Source organism: Notothenia rossii, assembly GCF_949606895.1.
Source record: "Notothenia rossii genome assembly, chromosome: 10".
Taxonomy (NCBI): Eukaryota; Metazoa; Chordata; class Actinopteri; order Perciformes; family Nototheniidae; genus Notothenia; species Notothenia rossii.
The window spans coordinates 28541862-28562049 of NC_136908.1; the positions used below are offsets into that span (position 1 = coordinate 28541862).

The 20188-nt window shown below is 42.5% G+C and overlaps 1 protein-coding gene and 1 long non-coding RNA gene across 5 annotated transcripts; one reads left to right on the forward strand and one right to left on the reverse strand.

Annotated features, from left to right (window-relative positions):
- Positions 1-1131: 1131 nt before the first annotated feature.
- On the reverse strand, positions 1132-2894 carry LOC307021546. Its single transcript, XR_013803178.1, has 2 exons — positions 2109-2894; positions 1132-1607 (listed from the first exon to the last, which is right to left on the reverse strand). It is a non-coding gene; the product is annotated as an uncharacterized lncRNA (long non-coding RNA).
- A 7808-nt stretch (positions 2895-10702) lies between these two features.
- LOC307021309 (zinc finger protein 862-like) lies at positions 10703-16417 on the forward strand. Of its 4 annotated transcripts, none has more exons than XM_079653309.1 (12): positions 10703-12949; positions 13114-13276; positions 13386-13469; positions 13550-13986; positions 14064-14239; positions 14345-14514; positions 14625-14863; positions 14951-15202; positions 15290-15485; positions 15562-15792; positions 15909-16003; positions 16121-16417. In XM_079653309.1, the coding sequence occupies exons 1-8, from the start codon at positions 12872-12874 to the stop codon at positions 15080-15082; spliced, it is 1479 nt and encodes a 492-aa protein (XP_079509435.1). In that variant the 5' UTR covers positions 10703-12871; the 3' UTR covers positions 15083-15202; positions 15290-15485; positions 15562-15792; positions 15909-16003; positions 16121-16417. The 4 variants fall into 4 exon arrangements, with proteins under 4 accessions (XP_079509435.1, XP_079509433.1, XP_079509434.1 ...); XM_079653310.1 differs by having other exon boundaries at positions 10704-12949; positions 13550-13720; positions 13811-13986; positions 15909-16417; XM_079653307.1 differs by having other exon boundaries at positions 15909-16417.
- Positions 16418-20188: the final 3771 nt, after the last annotated feature.

Genomic DNA, 20188 nt, shown 5'->3' on the forward strand with positions numbered 1-20188 from the left:
CCGTCCATCGTCCGCCTTCTGAGAGAGGCAGCGGCCACTCTTAGAAGTGGGGTAGACTTCAAGACTGTTTATTTTGTGGGAATGCTGTTAACAGCATTCCAACTAACTGTTCTTCTATGCACGAAAAGTTTATTATTCCGCCGACTTATTTTGCCGCGCTTCTTCTCCCGCATTGAACATCGCAGAAACTCCGTTCAAACATCAAAACGTTCAGCTCTGTCGGGAATCGATGGCTATTACTTTTCTCATTCATAACTTTCATAATTCCAGAGATACATCCCATAATTCATCACATTTTTTACATTTGAACTTTAACATTGCGCAGCTCGTTAAGGCAGAGTGCGTGATGAGTGGAGGACAGTTTGAAATTTGCCCTCATATATTTTTTTTAAACTGCCATAATTCAAAACCCTACATTCCTGAGACATAATTTTTCATGACAAACGTAGGAAAACATCCCGTAGCTTGAAAAATGACAAATAATTAAGCAAAATAATTAAACAAAGTGCCGCTTGAGGGCATGAAGTGACAAAAACGTGTCTCCATTAAAGCCCATTGTAATTTCAGGCAGATATTTCCTCACAGCAGCAGCCGCACACCTTTAGTTAAACTGCCAAAAAGGCCACATTATTAACCCGAAAGTACACAAAAATTACACTTCAGATACTCAACTTCCTTGACATGCTTCACGTTTGAAATTTCACAGATATCTGTTACGGTTCTTCCACAAAACGTTCACATGTAAGAGGTTCATCTCTCATTCAGAACAATGAAGCCTTTGAAGTCTAGGCACCTCGTTAGCTCAACTATAAACACCTGTGCAATGGAACACGATGATGTCATCACTCCAACTGACATGCTCAGAGCAGAAGACTTCAGATAGCAGTGTGCAAACAGTCCAGCCCTGAAGACATCTACAGCAGAGGTTCTCAATTGTTTTTCAGCCAAGGACCCCTTACAAGATAGAGAATACACCAAGGACCCCCTCATTCTGATTTGTGATTTTGGGCTATATAAATAAAAATTGACTTGACTTGACATGTATGTCCCTTGGAATAATCATCTGACGTAGCCTATTTTTTACACTTCTATAGTGTTAGTTATGTGAAAGAACAACACAAGAGCAATGTATTAGAAATATATTAGATATGTATTAAAAATATTTGCACCATCTCAACACAGAATACCCATAAAACAATCAATCAATCAGCTGCAAGTAACACTGTACCTAAACAAAATATCAAAGGGAAATCAAGAGAAAAGTGATCATTTGAAGTGCATTTCAACACACACACACACACGCACGCACGCGCACACACATACACACACACACACACACACACACACACACACACACACACACACACACACACACACACCAAGTGTTTCACTCTTAGTTAAAATTAAATGATTTATAAAAGTCTAATAACAAAATAAATGCAGGCTATAAACAATTGAACACATGCCTGCATTGCAACATATATCAAGTAAATTGCAAAACAACTGCAACTGCATTGCTACAATCCCAAACCACTACTTGTAATGGCAGCCAGCTCTGGACACTATTGGAGTGATGCAAGGCAGTCCATGAAGCTGATTGCTTCTCTCTGAAGACACACATATCAAACTAAATCAATAAATGCAACATACAGTATCTGACATTTCTGTTGCACGCACACACACACACACACACACACACACACACACACACACACACACACACACACACACACACACACACACACACACACACAGGGGTTAAAGTGGGCGGGAACGATCCAGAACAGCGTTCCGGCACCTTCGATTAATAAGTAAATAAATCTGATTGGCAGTTTCATACATAATAATGTCAAGCGAGTTCACAGGGCTGCCAACTCTCACACAATTGAGATTTTTCACACGCTCTCAGCCACAAATCCATTTTCTCAAGCAGTGAAAAACAAATTCATAACTGATAATGTCATGGTGCGAAAAGAGGACACTACTGCACATTGCGCAACAGCAGCACCAGGCAGCAGACCATCTGAATAGCGAGAAATATACACAAATGTATTATATTGTAACTTATTCCCATGCATGTTGCTCAAAGTAATCTCAGTCAGTCTCACTTCTGCGGCTCTCCCTCTCCTCTCGCGCCAGTGCGATGAGCCGCGCAGAGCCGGACACATCAATGGACTCATCCAATTGAACCGCGAATTTAGACCCTCTCAGTCTTTCCAGCAGTTGTGATTTGATATCAGCAGACATGTCCTAAATTCGTCGTCTGCTCTTTAGCAGAAACAGACGTAACATTAACCATCCGTTGTTGTTGCTGGCTGTAGTCCTCGCCCTTCCTCTCAAAAAAAGCCCGGTCTTTTTTTACATAATCTGGATGCTTGGTCTCGAGGTGCCTCTTCAATTTGGCAGGCTTCATCGCCTCATTGGCAAGACACCGCAGGCATATCAGACATTTCGGTTTCCCTTCCACTTCAATAAATCCATATTGGAGATACTCCTCATCGTATTTCCTTACTTTTGTTTTTCATTTACTTCATTTGTAGCCGTAACCGGTCGTTTTAAAAATCGGTCCATCTTCGTAGTATGCTAGCCGTGTTATCCTATGATGCTAGAAGTGGCGCTCTCTGACTGACGTACCAGTTATTGTTGTTTCCATGGTAACGGGTGACGCGCTTGATTTTTAAATGTATAGATTCGTTAGATTAGAACGTAATCTATGAACTATTTTAGATTAAAAAAAATAAAATATTATTTGTTGAACTTGAAGCCTTTTGTAAAAAAAATAATAATGAAAAAAAAATGATATCATGATAATTTCAATGAATGAATCTGAAAACTTTTCACGGACCCCCTGGCAGAGTGCCACGGACCCCCGGGGGGTCGCGGACCCCACTTTGAGAACCACTGATCTACAGGACAGTTTTGAGATTTCTTCAAATGCCGTTGCCATGGCAACACAATGCTCGCCTTGAAACACGGTTTTCTCATAACTTCAGTGAAAATACTCCAAACAGCCCAGAACTTCACAGGTTTGGTAACGATGCAGCCAGACGCATCTAAGCGTAGTATGGGGTGTCATCAAATGCCGTTGCCATGGCAACGGACCACTCGCCATGAAACACGATGTGGCTGTAAGTCCCATCGACACGATCCAATCGTCCCCCAATCTTCACTTGTACATCACCGGTCAATGCCTCAACAGCTCTACGCCAAATCTGAGATCTCACCATATGCCGTTTCCATGGAAACGCATCCCTCGCCATAAAACATGATGTCGCTATAAGTTCAATGGACACGGTCCAATCATCCCCCAATCTTCACTTGTATATCACCGGTTCATGCCTCAACAGCTCTACGACAAATTTGAGATCTCACCATATGCCGTTTCCATGGAAACGCATCCCTCGCCATAAAACATGATGTCGCTATAACTCCTATGCAAATGTTCAAAAAGTGCTCAAACTTCACAAGTGTGCTAACAGTCCAGCCGTGAAGACATCTACAGGACAGTTTTGAGATTTCTTCAAATGCCGTTGCCACGGCAACACAATGCTCGCCTTGAAACACGGTTTTCTCATAACTTCAGTGAAAATACTCCAAACAGCCCAAAACTTCACAGGTTTGGTAACAATGCAGCCATCAACGCATCTAAGCGTATTATGAGGTGTCATCAAATGCCGTTGCCATGGCGACAGATCATTCGCCATCAAGTTAGTTCAGAAGTTTGCGGTTCAAATATTCTGCTGCTATTCCAAGCCTTTTCACTTTCTTTTCTTCTCTCATCACACATTCAAGCCCCCAGTGTTCATGTATCATTTCAATCTAAATTATTCACTTTTTTTCTTACACATTACATTTCAACAATTTAGCGTCAGATTTTCAGCATAAAGCATTCCCACTAGCAATTTCTTCAGGAATTGCATTCTCTAGTTGTTTTTATTGTTTTTCTTTTCATTTTTATTGACCACGCCCTTGGCTTTAAGCCTGGAAACGACAGTGGAAAATGATTTATTAAGAAACAATAGTGATGACATGTTTTTGTGTGACTTAAACGAGCAGCGGAGCTTCTGTCTTTGATGTTAAGTCCATTACCCTCATGGCGCGAACTTGAGTATGACGTTCTGACATCACTCGAGGCGGCGGGAAGGTGGGGGCATGGTTGCACCCCGGAAACAAATGAGCATCTAACACTGGAACGTGTTCTGGAGCTGGAGAACAGGGAACTTCCAGCTCCTTTATCGAGGAGAGGAGAGGAGGCTGTCAGGCCGCCCTTTTCTTCTTCCTCGTCTGGTGGCTGAAAGTCTGGACCGGCTGTGCCTGAGCGGCTGCTGCCGGAACCGGAGACTTTCTTGGCCAGCTCGTCCTCGCCTCGTGTCTGGGCTGGAGACCCGGGGCGGGCTGTGGCCTCTGCTGTTTCGGGATCTTGAAACGGGCAGCACGTGAGGCAGCCTGAGCGAAGGACTGCCGCGGGGCCGTTGAAGGCGGCGGCTGGACCCTTCGGGGAAGACAAAGCTGGAGAGCCTCATCCTCCTTCTTTTTGGATTCACACCGCTGCAGCATTGAAGCTAGAGCGGAGCCAAATATGCCCTCGGGAACAATAGGCATGTCCAAGACGTCCTCTTTTTCCCGGTCTGGAAGGTTCGTCAGGTTAAGCCACCTGGCTCTCTCCTGTACCACCATTATCCCCAGTGCTTTGCCCGTGGCTTGGACTGCACAGCGCTGCACACGGAGGCAAATGTCCGTGATCGCTGCGATTTCGTCCCACACGGCAGGCTCAGGTTTGTTCGTCATGTCCTCGCAGAGCTCCGCCTGGTAGGCGGTCAGCAGCGAGGAGACGTTGAGCGCTCTGGCGGACAAAGCTGCGTCTTTATAGGCTCGTTCGGTCATTGCTGACTGGAAGCGATCTGCCTTTGCCGGTAGCGTGGGGTTCCTGCTCGGTGCCGAAGCCAGCCGAGGTTGGAGGTGGGATGCCACCAGCGGCTCCATGGGCGGCATGCGGAGCAGGCCGAGCTTCTCCATGCCGTCACAGTCCAAAGAGGAGGCACCCTGGATTGGGGCCTTGTTGCTGAAAGGGCGGTCTCTCCACGAGACCGACACCTCGTCCAGCATCTCTGGAAAGACTGGGAGAAGCTGCCTCTTCATCCTCGCTGCTTGGGGCAAGTTCTTCCACTCATAGTAAGATCTGGAGGTCTCCTTTGCCACTTAAGGCCAGGGGAGGTCCCGATTGCCGGTCGGCGAATCAACGGACATGAAGGGGTCCTGTCCCGACAGGCTAGCTTGGCGCGCTAGCCGTCGGCGGAGGCTCTTGATGGTGAAGCGGGCACAATGCCCGCACGAACCGGGGTATCGATAGCTTCCTGGGCGTGTTCCAGCCCAAGGCAGGACGAGCAGACCTGGTGTGAGTCCGTGCCCGAGATCTTAAACCCGCAGCCGCAGAGCCGAGCCTCCGAGCCTCCCACTCCTCCGGTGTGAGGGAGAGAAGGGTCCATCCTCGTTTGCCGGGGTGTCAACGTGGAGGAACAAGCTAGTAACAGGTATGTTACCGAAAAAAATCCAACCTTATCGTTATTCCGAAAGGAAAAAACGACAGGGTAGATTTTTCTTTAAAAAATATTAACTGGTGTGTTAATATCTTTCTTATCTCCGTCTCCTCTGGTGTGAGGGAGAGAAGAGTCCGTCCTCGCTCGCCGTGGTGTCGGCGCGGAGGGATAAACTAGCAACAGGTATGTTACTGTTTGAAGAAAAAAATCAAACCTTACCGTTATTTCGAAAGAATAAACGGCGGGGCAGATTACAATATTAACTGGTGTGTTAACATTTGTTCAATTCTTCTGCAAAGCAAAAAAGTAACCGGCAAGCGCCCGTCAACCGAATATTAGCTTGGGTTCAGTCTGTGGACCGTTAAGCTAGCCCGGCTACTGATATTCGAGATGTGCTCTGAAGCGAGAAGAGGTGTTTGAATGACACTGCGACGTAGCACAAGCTACTTAAAGGGTGGGTGGATTCCCTGACGTAGACGTCAAGATCACCAGCCAATCAGGATTGGCGTAATGAGATTGATACTTCTGTTTGCATACGCGTTGAGGCGCATCCCATAGTGAGACATCGAACGGAGTGTTATGAATGAGAACTTCTTGTCTTTGTAGGTCGCTGTGCTTCTGTAGTAGTGCGAATCAACAGTGGGCAGATCCTACCAGTCCTTAAGGAAATCTGCAACAGCAGTTTCCAGCTTTGCATTTTTGCCACTCTTAGGTAGAGATGTAGTTGGCGGGTCTGCCACTTGTTCGTCATGGTCGATGGTGTCTTTGTTCAGCCAGTGTAATGGTTCTTTCAGGGATACCAAGTTTAGAAGAAAAAAAGCTTTGCACACATTCGTTTCATCCTGAAGTTTCCGTTGAGATCCCTCACCAACTTTCTTTCTTTTGCTTCATGGCAACCTTTGTGACCAAAGTGGTGACGTATTACCTATGTTCTTCCCAGTTGTCCATTGACCAAACTTTCTGAAATATCCACTGCCTCTGCTCTTCTGTAATGGATTGACAGTTTCGAGTCGTGACTCGCTGACAGAACTTTGAATTGCAGGGAAGGCCCATAGCCTTTGCAGCTACAGTATTTCTTTGTCACCTTGTATGCCATTTCTTTGAGACGTTTCTTCTTGGGTTTATTTTGCTTCCATGTTTCTGGGCTGAGGTATTTATGTTGTTTCCTTTTGACCGTATTGTTTTCATACACATCCTTTAGATGAGGACCATAATGTTCTGAAGTTGCTGCCAGACTGTCTTAATTTTCAGGGACAGAGGACTCATCAGAGGATGGATTGTAGTTTGGGTCTTTGATAACATTATCATCATCATCTATGTCTTATTCATGGTGTGGACGGGTCTGCTTGGCATCTTCAGCAACACTCTCTTCTTCAATGAAAGTGTTTAGGTTATTGTCTGCTCCATCTGATTCAGGGTGTATCTCAATGTCGAGGAAAGCTGCTCCAGAGCCACTATTTCAAGGATACTACGTCATCGAGTGCCGCCGAAGGACTGTTCCAATGTCCAGGATCCTTGGAATTCTACCGAGGCCGGCGTAATTCGTTGCTGGAAATTTCGAGGCTGCACATGTGTATCCTCCACGGTCTTAAAATCCCCACAATGCTTTGCGCACGGACCAATTTCCAAAATGAGGCGGAAAATGTAAGGTGGGGCCTGTCATATGACGCACACCTACACACTTGCTAGACTGTTCCATTCTTCGTTCTCCGAATGCCAGGAAGGATTCTTGCCTAGCCTCTGATGGACCTGACTCGGAGGACAAGGAAGCGTCCTCGACATTGAGAAACATTCACAGTGTCTTGGCCTGGTACATGCTGCTCCACCTCTTTAACGACACGAATCATCCTCATTTTCATTGGATGATTCCTGATAGGTGTCTGAAAAGTCAAGTGCATCTCCTACCAAAAAAGAGTAGGCCTACGGTCACAACTGTGTGATGTTTGGGAAAAACATTTTTGTAATTGCACTGTGGTCCTATGCATTAATACATTAAAGCTATTTAATGAATATTATTTGGCCAAATTCAGTTAAAGAAACATTTAATCTTCCCTAATAAGATGGAAATCTAATGTGGAAAAAGGAGACAATAATACAATATTAAGAATTGAAACAGACAAACGCAAAATGTACTTTTCCTTATACATAGTTATGCTGTAATTGTAACCGTTACTTTTGAAAGATTAGATTCGTTTTTAGATTAGTCTCTATTGTCCCTGAGGGAAATGTGTTCATGCTTCATGGAGCTACAGTAGCTACATTAGCTACAGTAACTATAGTAGCTACATTAGCTACAGTAACTATAAATTGTGAAATTAAAAGACTAAATAACTACACAACATTTATAGCCTAGCCTATAGTATAGTAAACATTACTTACCAACAGGGGACAAGCCCTGAACCATGAAAATAACTTAATGTATCTGTTAGTTTTTCTTTCTTCTTGAAGCAGCCATTTTGTAAAGCTTGTCAAATTGCCTAAGTCACAAGACAATGTGATTCAAGCAATTATCTTTTTTAAATATATTACCTATGTCACACTCTTGACATAGGCCATTATACTATCAGGGCAGGAACAGCACTTTCTTTTCAATAAGGATGTAGGCAATTTTACCAGAGGTGGCCAGCATCAAGAAGAGATGATTTAGGCAAAAAAAACATTTTCTCCAAAATATGACTTTGGCCATTAGTTTAAGAAGGTGACGATATGATACACGCAGTACACTGACATGTCGAGCTCTTTGAAAAGTTGTGCATTGTGTCATTGTTTTCTGTGTATCGTTGTCTTAATTCGCAGCTGCTGTGCCATCACTGGCAATTATGAAGTGCACGCTAAGAATTCCAAAATAAAATCGCCACTATCTGTACAGCGCCACTTTCCAAACAGGAAATGCACGCAAATACAAAATAAAATCGTATCGTGACACTTATTATATACATATGTATGTATGTATATCTATATATATATAGATATATACGGACACCTTGTATTATAGTTACTATTGTTAGAAATTTAAAATCAATGTTTTGATGGTATAATGTAGTTTAAACATACTGTCAAGTTAAATGCTCTTTTATACTGAAAAACCAGAAATTCTTGTGCACAAGCAGTTAAGCTTTTATTCTGAAAATCCTTCATCTACGGTTAGCATTTAGCATGTGGCTAATATACGATTTCCTAAAGAGGTGAATTGAGTAGCGAAATGACGTGGTGTGGTGAAAACCGAAACCTACTGATTTAACACTACAACTATAGATATCGAGATACTACCATGCTGAATATTAAATGAAAGTACAGTTTATTTGAATACACTATTGTTTACAGACGAGAGTAGCATGTGACAACATCCGGAATGACCGGAAACCAAACCAGCCGTGAAGCATTTTCTGTATGTTTTAGAGTATTGATTACAGCGTTTAGAATGTGTTACATGAAAAGTGATGAAAGAGAATATGAGGAGAAAAGGCGTGTTAAGCATATGTTGAAGGTGAAAAGTACCAATCCTCTGTTTAAATGCAACAACGGACATTAGAGGCGAGGCGAGCCGGCTGGCGGGGAGGAGCCAGCAGAGGATATATAACGGCACCGAACGGGGGATTCGCGCTTCTCTTCTTGCTCAGGAGAGCCAGATCACAGCTGTTTTCTGCCGGAACAATATTCTGTCTGTAACACTACCGCGCCTTTTTTAATTAAAGTATCCCATTTGAATCTTTTCAGAGACTCCATTTAGTCTCATTTTAAAGCTTCTCTCCTGGACGCGAGAATAAATAACATATTTAACAATTGGTGACCCTGACTTGATCTCGTTTCACCGGGAGAGCAGTTGCAGTTTTCAAAGGAGCTTGAACAATGCTGGCAGACATACACTCGGGCCCATACAGAAAGGTAAAGAAGTACCTGTTTATTCAAAATCTTCAATAGATTACATAGTGAACAATAGGAGTGTGTGTCTGTCTGGTAAGTTGGACTCCTGAGAAAGACTGCCTAAATTTAAGTTAAAACAAGCCTAAATTGATAAACATTGGTATCCTACCACACTTGGCGTTGCTTTGTCACAGGCAGGGTGAGTTCAATTTCTTTTGTTCTATTTAACCCTGCATGCTATTCGTTTGTCTGTTATTACATGTCGGCTAGAGGCCAATCACTTTTATAGGTGTCTTTTGTTGCGTTTTAAGTTAACGTGAATGGTTTTAGGCCATTAAGCAGTCGGGACTGCTTGAGGCAAAGACACAGCCAAAGTTTGAAGCTAAGGTTATTGGAGTGAGTGTTTTGTGTTAACAACAGTGTGAGGCTGTTTAAAAAAAGTCCTTTTTCAAGGAAAAGGCCTGAGGAGTTTGAAGCTTTCAGTGGTTACTTTATTTCTGTTTTCAAAAAGACATTGCGTTGTGGGTTACGGCAGGAAGTGCGACATTCGTGCGTTAGATAGACGATATTCTTCTGATTGTGTTTGGATAGCGTCCCATTTTGTCCCATAAATAGTGTGTTTGAACAGAAGAGATGACCATACTGGCTCTTAAAGTCAAAACATTTACGTACATGGGTAGAGGGCTATGACGTAAGGGTATAAGGCCCATTTATCATTGTAAACTAAATAGAAATGTTATTTTAAACTACAGTGTTGTGTGTTGAATTTACTAGACAAAATATGACCCCACCATTATTTCAACTCCAGGTGTTTTCTCAAATCCCTTTGTTCTTCAGGTCAAAGGTTGGAAAACCAGTTGCCATCTTGTCTTGACCTCATGTTCACAGTGAACCACACGGCAGTCGCCATTTCATGAAATGCTAATTGAAGTACTCTGTTTGCTTTAACACACTGAGGCTAGGCATTCCACCTTCTAAAGAACATCATACTTCTTGTTAGAGTTAGAACTATTGGAAGTACTTCTGCTGGTAAATGTGTATTGGCGGTTTTGTGAATATTCTTGTTTGCAAATGTGTTTTGGCGGTTATGTGCTGTGTTGTTTAACCATAGTGTAATGTTCTTCCTATTTTAAAGATATTTTTAAGGAAAATAGGTTTCTCCTTGTTAAAAACAAGTCAGTTTTGCAACAGCTATTCCCTAGTGGATTAAGCTGGAAATTAAAATAGCGCACTCTGGTGGTAGTACAGAATTTTTACACAAATAGAAGAAACACCATAACATTGTGAAGTATAATTTTAAGTGTTATAAATAAACACATGCTTGATCGCCAAGATAGAATTGCAAGTGGTTTCTAATTATAAGAGAAGAAACTTTACATAATACTTTTTCAAACACCAATTTATTGAAGGTAACACAAGTAGTGACATTAGCATAATTTCATACATTTCGGTATGCACTGTACACAGGAGATTTGGATTTGAACCATATTCATATTTCAAAGTCAAAACCATACACGGTACAACTTTATTTTAACATTTCATATTTTAAATTTGCATAATTTGTATATAATAGTTAACTTTATTAATATTTTACCTATAAAAAAAAATATTAAAAAAATTCTATAACTTGAAAAAAAAAAATTAATAAAACCTTGAGCAACTTAAAAAAAAAAAAAAAAAGATTTAAAGTTCGGACAAACAGCAACGAAGGTGCTAGTCAGCAGATTAGTGCTTCATCTTTGATAAGTTAATAAATAATTACAGAACATGTCACCAAAACAAACTAAATTGAGACTAGACGCAGGGCCAGGCTCAACAGCAGATATCAAGGGAAGGATAAAAATCAGATCAGATGCTATAACAGTTCCAAATCTTAGACAAAAGAGATGGAACCACATGGAGAAACTGTTGGAACAGTGGCAAACGAGAGGACTGTTTCCAGCAGATGATCAGCCTGGACCAACGAAAGCCCATGGAAAAGCTGTAGTTGAACATGAGAATGCTGAATACCTACAACAGGAAAAAGCATGGATCAAAGCCGGACAACCCTCTTGGTATGGACCTGAAAACATTGCTATGAACAGAGCTGAAAAAAAGAAAATCTAGAGTTACAAGTCTGGTACTCCATCTAAAATATGTCAGCCAAGAATCAACGAACAGCATGTATGTGGCTCAAGGAGCAGAGCTCACAGCAAAGGAAGATAAGAAAGAAAAGACAGAAGAAGCTCCAGTAATCCAACCTTCAAAGCTCCTTCCAAGCCTGACAGATGCGCCTCCTCCCTACATGACAGAAGAATACAGTTTCTTTCAACCCCCAATACAAGCTCCAACTCTAGGTGTTTTAGGAGGAGTATTGGAGTTGGACGGTCTCCCCACAGCTACACGTGTCAAAGACTTGGAGTATGAGGTAAAACTCCTATCTGGTGAGCTCAACAGAAGATTGGAAGAACTAGGCATAAGAATGGAAGAGGAGCTCAACAGAAAGATGGAAGAGGAGCTCAACAGAAAGATGGAAGACCTCAGCAAAAGTATGGAAGCACAACTCAAGAGAAGAGAAGGCGAAGGTTCTCCAGACACCACAACCGTAACTGAAGCTGGAAGACTCAGGAACTGCTCAACATTCATGCTACCGCTGATAGCGGCTGGAGAAGGAGGATTGAAATACCAATCATGGACTCACAGAGACATGGAAGCATTAGCGGCAAAACTACCTCCACTTACACAAGGAGGTCAGAAGTGGGTGAATGATCTGGAGAAATACACAGTCCAAGACCGCCTGTGCTTGGGAGACATGAGGGCACTGCTTGGACGGATAGAAGGAAGACTAGAGGCAAGAGCAGTGGATTCCAAGGCCAAATGCACCAACTCTCCAGCAGTGTTTCCCACACAATATTAATACTTGGGCGGGCCGCCCAGGTATATTAAGGCCCGCCCAAGTATATTTCGGACCTTTTAAAAAAAAAATGTATCCGTCCGCGAGCGACGCCATCTGCGAGTGATTAACTAATGGACAATGAGCCCTCGCTCTACGTCTCCTGTGCCTGTTCGCTCTGCGGTTGATTAACTAGGGGACAATAATCCCCCCCTGTTCGCTCTGCGATCGATTAACTAGTGTATGATCCCTCGCTCGACACCTCCTGTTCGTGCTGCCATCGCGTGGAGGGAAACGAAAAACGGAGAAGAAGACGTTAATTTAGAAGACGCGGACACTAAGGTAAAGTAACTATTTTCTCCTTATTGTGTTGCTGTTTTCTGACTTTGGTAGGAGATTCGAATTATTTGAAGTTAGTGGCAACTAAGAGTGTATTTAACGTAACCAGGCCAACTTTGCTGCGTGCAAGTTACGTGTGCTAAATTAAATATAAAAAAGATTATAATTTGTTTTCTCTTCGGGCTATGCCAGTTAGAAGGACACAGATTAACTTTAGCTAAGGTTAGACTGTTAATTTCCCCTGCATTACTCCTCAGATATGAGTATTCAAAAATATTTTAAGAGAATACGGCGTGAGGATGAGGAGGAGAGACGAGGAGAGGAGGAGAGACCACAGGTAACTTAGCCAATGTTAGCATTTTGCTTGCAATGGCAATAATAAATGCATACGTCTCAATAATGATATATGTCGGTTCATTTGACCTGAAATTATACAATTGCAGTCAACAGTGAGTTGCAATGCAGAGACCAAACTAGATTCAAGCTTGTTTTCAATTCTAGCCGGTGGTCAGTGAAGATGCTGGCACAACTAGTCAGAGTACTGAGGGAGAGGCAGCAGGTCCCAGTGTGGTAGAAGCAGCAGCAGGTCCCAGTGTAGAAGCAGGTGCAGGTCCCAGTGTGATACAAGCAGCAGCAGGTCCCAGTGTGGTACAAGCAGGTGCAGGTGAACAAGCAGCACAGTTCCAAGCATCACAGACACAGACACAGACATAGTATAATAGCAAGGAGAACTCTACCATTTAAATGCAGTAATACCAATGCATTATTTTCAGATTCCAAGCATCGCCACTCAGGATGGAACCCTGATTGGCTCAAAATGCCACAGTTCAAGAATTGGCTCTACCTCACCCAGCATGGTATGAATGGCATTTGCAAGTTCATATTTGTAATAAAACTTATTTTTTGTAAGAATTAACACGTTTTTCTTTTTAAAAAGGAATGTTATGCCGAATCTGCAGGCAACACAAGCCTCCAATAAAGAAAGGCCCCTTAAAATGGGCTTTCATAGAAGTTGGGATTCTTGTTTTCCGCAAGGATTATATCGAGCGCCACATCTCCTCAGAGCCTCATCAATATAGTGTAAAGCATCAGGTCTCACTTGCATCAGGTATATCATTTTTTTATGTAAAGCTAATTTCTGCAACCTATCAACCATGTTTGGCTCATATAATGAATTATGTCTTTGCCCTTGGTCTAGGCTACTCAGTGATGCAGGCTTTTGAGCCCACAGTTATTATGGAGCATGAGGCCGTCATAGGTGGATTCAAATGCCTTTACTGGCTAGTAAAGAATGAGATGGCTCACCACACCAACTACCCTAAGCTCTTAAGTTTAGCTCAGCTTTTGGGTTGTGATTACTTTGAATATCTGAAGGTAAACCTAGTACAAAATGATGCTTGTGAAACTAAGAACTTTAACCAGCTAAATGTTAAATGATCTCTTTTTCTCAGGTGGATCAAAGAAACAATTATCAATCACACAGAATAGTGGATGAAATGCTGGAGATCCTTGCAGAGATAGTAGAGTCGCCTATTTTGGAAGAGATAAGGTCATCTCAAGCAATCAGCCTAGAGGTTGATGAAACCACAGATGTATCTGTAAACCGCCAGCTGGATTTACATGTTAGGTGGGGTATTTTTTAAAGGTATGATGTGCATTTAAATAAAGATGTAGGCCTAGTTAAACTTAATATTTATTAATATGTGTGAAAACCTATACATTTTTATTTTAGACACCTGGATAAAGAGGGTTATGTTTTCAACCACTTCCTTGACCTGGTAACTCTGGAAGATGGGAAAGCTGACAGCGTTGTTGCTGCCATCAAGAGTGTACTACAGAAGAAGGATCTCCCGGTAGACAGGCTCTACGGACTCGGGACAGACGGTGCAGCAGTGATGACGGGTATGGAGTTTATGGTTAAATCTAATGGATTGTGTGAAATGTGTATTTTCAGCTGTTATTAAAGGAAACAAAATGACGCCCTCAACACTGCATTTAATTCTTAAACTTAGGCCGTCTGAATGGAGTGGCAAAGCAGCTCACAGACAGTTTTCCAAAGCTGGTTTCTGTAGCGTGTGCTGCTCACAGACTAGCACTGGCATGCAAAGATGCCTCAAATGCTGTCAGGTATATGGCAAACTTCAGGAACCACCTGCAGGGACTGCACCTATTCTTCCGAAATAGTGCAAATAGGTCAGCCACACTGAGTGCTGCCGCTACCACTCTTGGTCTGAACGACTTGAAAGTCAAGGTGTGTTTTCACCTATTTTCATAATACTATTGTGGTGTCATATTATTTACATATATTTTACTTACCAGTGTTTCTACTTGTTGTTAGGAGGTGAAAGATACAAGGTGGCTATCGCAGCACCTAGCTGTTCAAAACCTCCAGAGGAACCTTCCAGCTGTGCTGGCTGCTCTGGCAGAAGAAGCAACCACAAGGAAGTGCCCAGTGGCCAAAGGTCTATAATGTCTGTGCCACATACCGCTTTGTGGCTGCCCTCTACCTTCAGGCAGATGTGCTGCCCCACATTGCAATGCTGTCTAAGGTGTTTCAGAGAGCTGATGTGAACTTTCTCCACATAAAGGAGTAGGTAGATTACAAAGAAATGCATTTGATGCTCCCAGTTATTTGCATTATCCATCCTATTATATTGTTGTCTTTTTCCACATTTAGGTGCCAGTCACACTTGTTACTCTGAGGAGAATTCTGGAGGCAGGCGAGACCCCACTCCCCGGAACGTTCCTTGCTCGCCTACACCAAGACTTGGACAACCCAGGTGGACTTGGGGCGTTTAGCATTGCCGGAGAGGAGGAGAGGATCAGGAGGGGAGCGCCCCCGGGAAGATATGTGGGCCAGATTTGTCAGAGATGTAAATACATCCCTTCTTACTTTTACATTCCAATATTTATTTTCCTTGAACTGAAAAATGTATAATATCATTCCAGGTCCTCAAACCTTACATCTGCAGCCTGGAGAGCAACATTGAGAGCAGGTTCCAGCATATTGAAGTGCTGGGGGCCTTCAGTGTCCTGGGTCCAAAGGCAGTTACCTCCAATGATGTAACCAACATTTCAATGTTGCAGACCCTTGCCAACAAATTCATCCCAGGGCAGGATGCCACAGTTATCCAAGAGTGGACCTCCTACAAGCAGCATGTTCTTGAAGGAACATTTAAGGTTGGTAAATACCTAAATTAATATGAACTTGACGGTTAGAATTGCTTGTTTTGACATCTGTAAATGTTTCAATTATACTGTATACTCATTTGCCCTGCCTTGGCTAATCTCTGAAGGACAAGACACAAGCTGAGATCATGCAGCTCCTGGCCAGTGAGAAGGACGAATGGGCAGAAATATACCCAAACCTCAGCCTTCTCTCTTCAGCGGGGTTGGTCATCCCTGTCTCCAGTGTAAACTGCGAGAGGGATTTTTCTACGATGAACAGGGTACGTGTCTTGCATGTCATTCTGTATAGTTCATTTAAAACAAACTGTCTGTTTTACAGATGAAAACTGACATGAGAAACCGACTGAAAGGGGAGCACCTGGCTGCATGTATGCGGATAGCAGTCAGTGGACCAGCGGGATGGGATGAGGCGTTCTCATACACACAGGCGTTGGAGCTGTTCTTCAACAAACCTAGACGGATTAAGTGCTCTGACAAACAGTGCCATCTTTGTACAAAATGAATATTGCCATACAGTAATGTAAAGTTAATGAATAAACCTGTTGTTAAAACTTGTTGTTTGTCACATGTGTTGCACGTCACAAAGCCCGCCCCGCGGTCCGCTCACACCGCTCGCAGCCCCCCCCCCCCTGGCACCTTCCCCCCCAAGTATATTTCAGATCTGTGGGAAACACTGTCCAGATTACATTTTCTTCAACAAAGTCAGGTCGAGGTATTGGGCTGCCATTCGTCAAATCTACCCAACAACACGGAGTTTACATGCCCTCAACAGCCTGAGAAAAGAACCGGGGGAAGACATGTATGCCTTCCTGAAGAGATGTGAAGGAGTGTGGGAGGACTGCACTGGAGAACGACATGACGTTTCACCGTCTGTCGTAATGCTGTGGAAGAACGCGGTCATTAACGCCCTTCCCCAATCAGTGCAGGCAAGCCTGGGAGATGTGGTGGCATTAGACGCTATACCCATTGAAGAATGGAGACAACATCTCATTTACCACGATATGAAATACCAAGCAACCCAGAGGGAAAAAGACGAAGAAATTAAAACATTACAACTAAGACTCTTGAAGATACAAATGGCTGAGAAAGATACCGAAGCTAATAAAAACAAGAAAGCGGCAAGGCAAATGGCAGCTACATCAGAGAAGGCAGGGCAGATTCCTCCAACAATTCAGGCTCAGGAAGAACCAGAGAATGCAGTGCAGACATCTCAAACAGTTGAATCTCAGATAGTGCCAGAGAATCAGATGGAGAACCAACAACCAGGAGGTTTCCGAGGAGGCAGAGGCAGAGGAAAAGTTCTCCGGTTCGAGGGATGCTACATATGCAATCAGCTGGGCCATTGGGCTAGAGATTGTCCACAACAACAAATGAAATACCCACCACATGCACCAAACAACGGCCCACCATGCAGTTTCCATGATGACGACGGAGGCAGGGGGTCCCAGAGATGTCAAAGACGTACAGGATTTCCAAACATGAACCAAATGCCACAGACAGCCTGGTATCAACCACAACAATGAGGAAGCTTAGAGGACCAGACCATCAGGTGATGCATCTTCAGCACTAGAGTATTTTGAAATCCAGCTACATAGAGCCACATACAGTATGTCACCACAGGAGGGAGAGGACGAATGTTATTTAAAAGATAGTGAGTAGAATATTGCATTTACACAGAGCATCCACAGATTAGAAGTAGCAGAGTAGAACATTTAGCAGACTATTTTTGTAATTATGAGAAGGAAAATACATTACGAGTGATGTTGTTCCCCCACACAGAAAACTATTGTGTCAACACATCTAGTGAGGTCAAGAAGACGGGATTCCACCCAAAATATGAAAGGGGCGGCGATACACCTGACGTGAAGCTGTCCAGACCTGAAAACAGAAACTCGATTCTGCTGTGGTGAAGTCTGGCTACAAAGGGAGGTGTTCCAATAGGGTCGCTTGTCTCAAACCAGTGAAGAAGTCAACAAGAACCCAGCTGAACTAGAGAGTGACTGTTAGCGGGAGAACTGTGACGGAGCGACAGAGACTGGCCCAACATTTTCCAGCCAGTACATAGATAGACCCCGTCAGAAGACCGGGGCTGTGTTTAAAGGGGAACTTCATTTATTCTTAGCCAGAAGTGCAGTTTTTAATCAAACAATTATGTGATTTATGGAGTCAGATTACATTTTTCTCATAAACACAATTTTATAATCGGTCTGAAGTATCTGTTTTAAGGCATGAGCCGCAGATTAAATAACATAACACTGATTAAGAGCTTGGATGAAGAAGTTGTAGGGTTTTTACAACAGTTTCAAGAATCAGTCTTTATTTATTTATTCTTGAGTAACTTTACTGATTTATAGTGTAGTGCGTAAGGCAATATCTCATTTGAGTGAGGGGCACCAGCCCTTCATGCAGGTCACTCTCTGTGAGAATAGTTCATATTTTCCCTCCAGTTTGGAGAAATATTATTTTATCATATGCTAGTTCAGCAGTGTCAACCAATCCTCTAATCCTAGAATTATTGAGATGCATTAGCGACACCAGGGGTATTGTTTTTCGCAGCAACGATGATGCATAATACCATGACAAAAGCCATTATTGAAACAAGTAAACTATTAGAAGTGCTAATGGAAAATCTTTTGTGAATATGCATTTATGCCATCAGAAAGCCATACATCATATGATATTTTTGTACGCCTTGTGGGTACACGGAGAATTTATATTTATTTAATGCAACATTGTGGGTTTTACATGTCCTGTTCATAATAGGGTAATCATTGCAATATTAATTGAGCATTTTATGCTCAAAGGAGGGAGTGTCATGATTATACAGATATGTTGATTTCAGTGACGTTGTAGTTAATAAATAATAACATGTAGTCAACAATAGGTCTCATAACAACAAGAGATATGCCAAGGCTTGGGCCTTTTCCAAGGAGGGAGTGGTCCAGTTTTAGATATTAGACAAATAGAAGTGGATGAATATGTCAGAACTCTTGAGTAATATTATGCAAGTTTTGTCTACACAGCAGGCTAGGAAAACTACAGAGATACCAGACGAGAAACCAGAAGAGACTCCTGTTCGGCAAGGTGATTGGGTGAGGGTGAAAGTTCATAAAAGACAGTGGGCTCATCCCCGGTGGACGGAAGCGTGAAAAGTTGTAACAAACTTCCCACGCGCTCCGGTTTAAAGGTAAAGAAAAAGGAGCAAATTGACACCACCTCACACATTGTCACCCTTCACTGGCAACTTCCAGAACATTATTGGGAGTTAGGAGTGATTTGGCAGAGCTGGAACAAAACAATAAATAGAAATAAGATAAAGATAGAAACAGCTCAAAAGACAAATAGTCTATAGATTTTTATAGATTGTACATTAATGTGAAAACCTATTTTTTGTTTTACATCTGAAAAAGAGTCCAATTTTTTGTATATGTTATTTTTGTACTCATTATTTAAATTCTGTAACGGACACAACCAGGGATAAAATAGAGATGATGACAAGAACAAAGCCAAACCAATTGTGAGGTCCCCTAGGGATAAGAGGTAGAATAGCATTGTTGATTGTGCTCATTACACTTGGCACCTTGTTGGTTGGAAGGGGAGTACAATAACAAGTAAAACATGGAACCATTAGTTCACTCATAGAGAATGCCCACATCACTAACAAGACTCCAGCTGTGTTTCAGAGACTTTCACTTATCCCCAGAGCCAAAAGATCAGCTGAGCAACAAGAGGAGGAGTTAGAAATACTCGGTCCCAAACAAGAGGCGGTTATAATCAAGATGATTCACCCCCCCTATATGCAGTTCTTGTATCAAATGATGGGACGGGTTTAAGTGATCGGGATATGTAAGTGATGGGGATTTACAGATTAGGGGAATCTCCAAATATACTGGATCCATGTTTTAGTCTGTACCAGAAACACCCCCTGTTAAGCTATGAACAACCGACCGGTGACCTGAGCACAATTATTGAAAATGATTACGGTAGAAACAGGCTACTAACCCACAAGTACAGCTTTGTACGTACAAACTCTATGAACAAGATTCCCCAGCAGATAGTGGCGACATTGCAGATATGTCCAGTCACAAAAGTTACTACGGTTCTAAATAACAGTGGGATTAAAGTGATGGAGAAAATATGGAGACGTTCTTTTATAGTGTGTGAAATATGTGGTGTTTGAAACATGTAGGTATTTAAATTTATAGAAGAAAATGGTTTCCTGAAAGAGTTAATTGGAGTAAACATGTTACAGTGGGTGAAAGCAATGTTTAGGGATATGGTAAAATTATTAGTAGACATGAATTGTGTTTAGATGACATTTAACAACTAAGATGGATAGTAAGATTAGGAAAATAGAGTGGAAAAGGTTGGATTTATTTTACCTCAG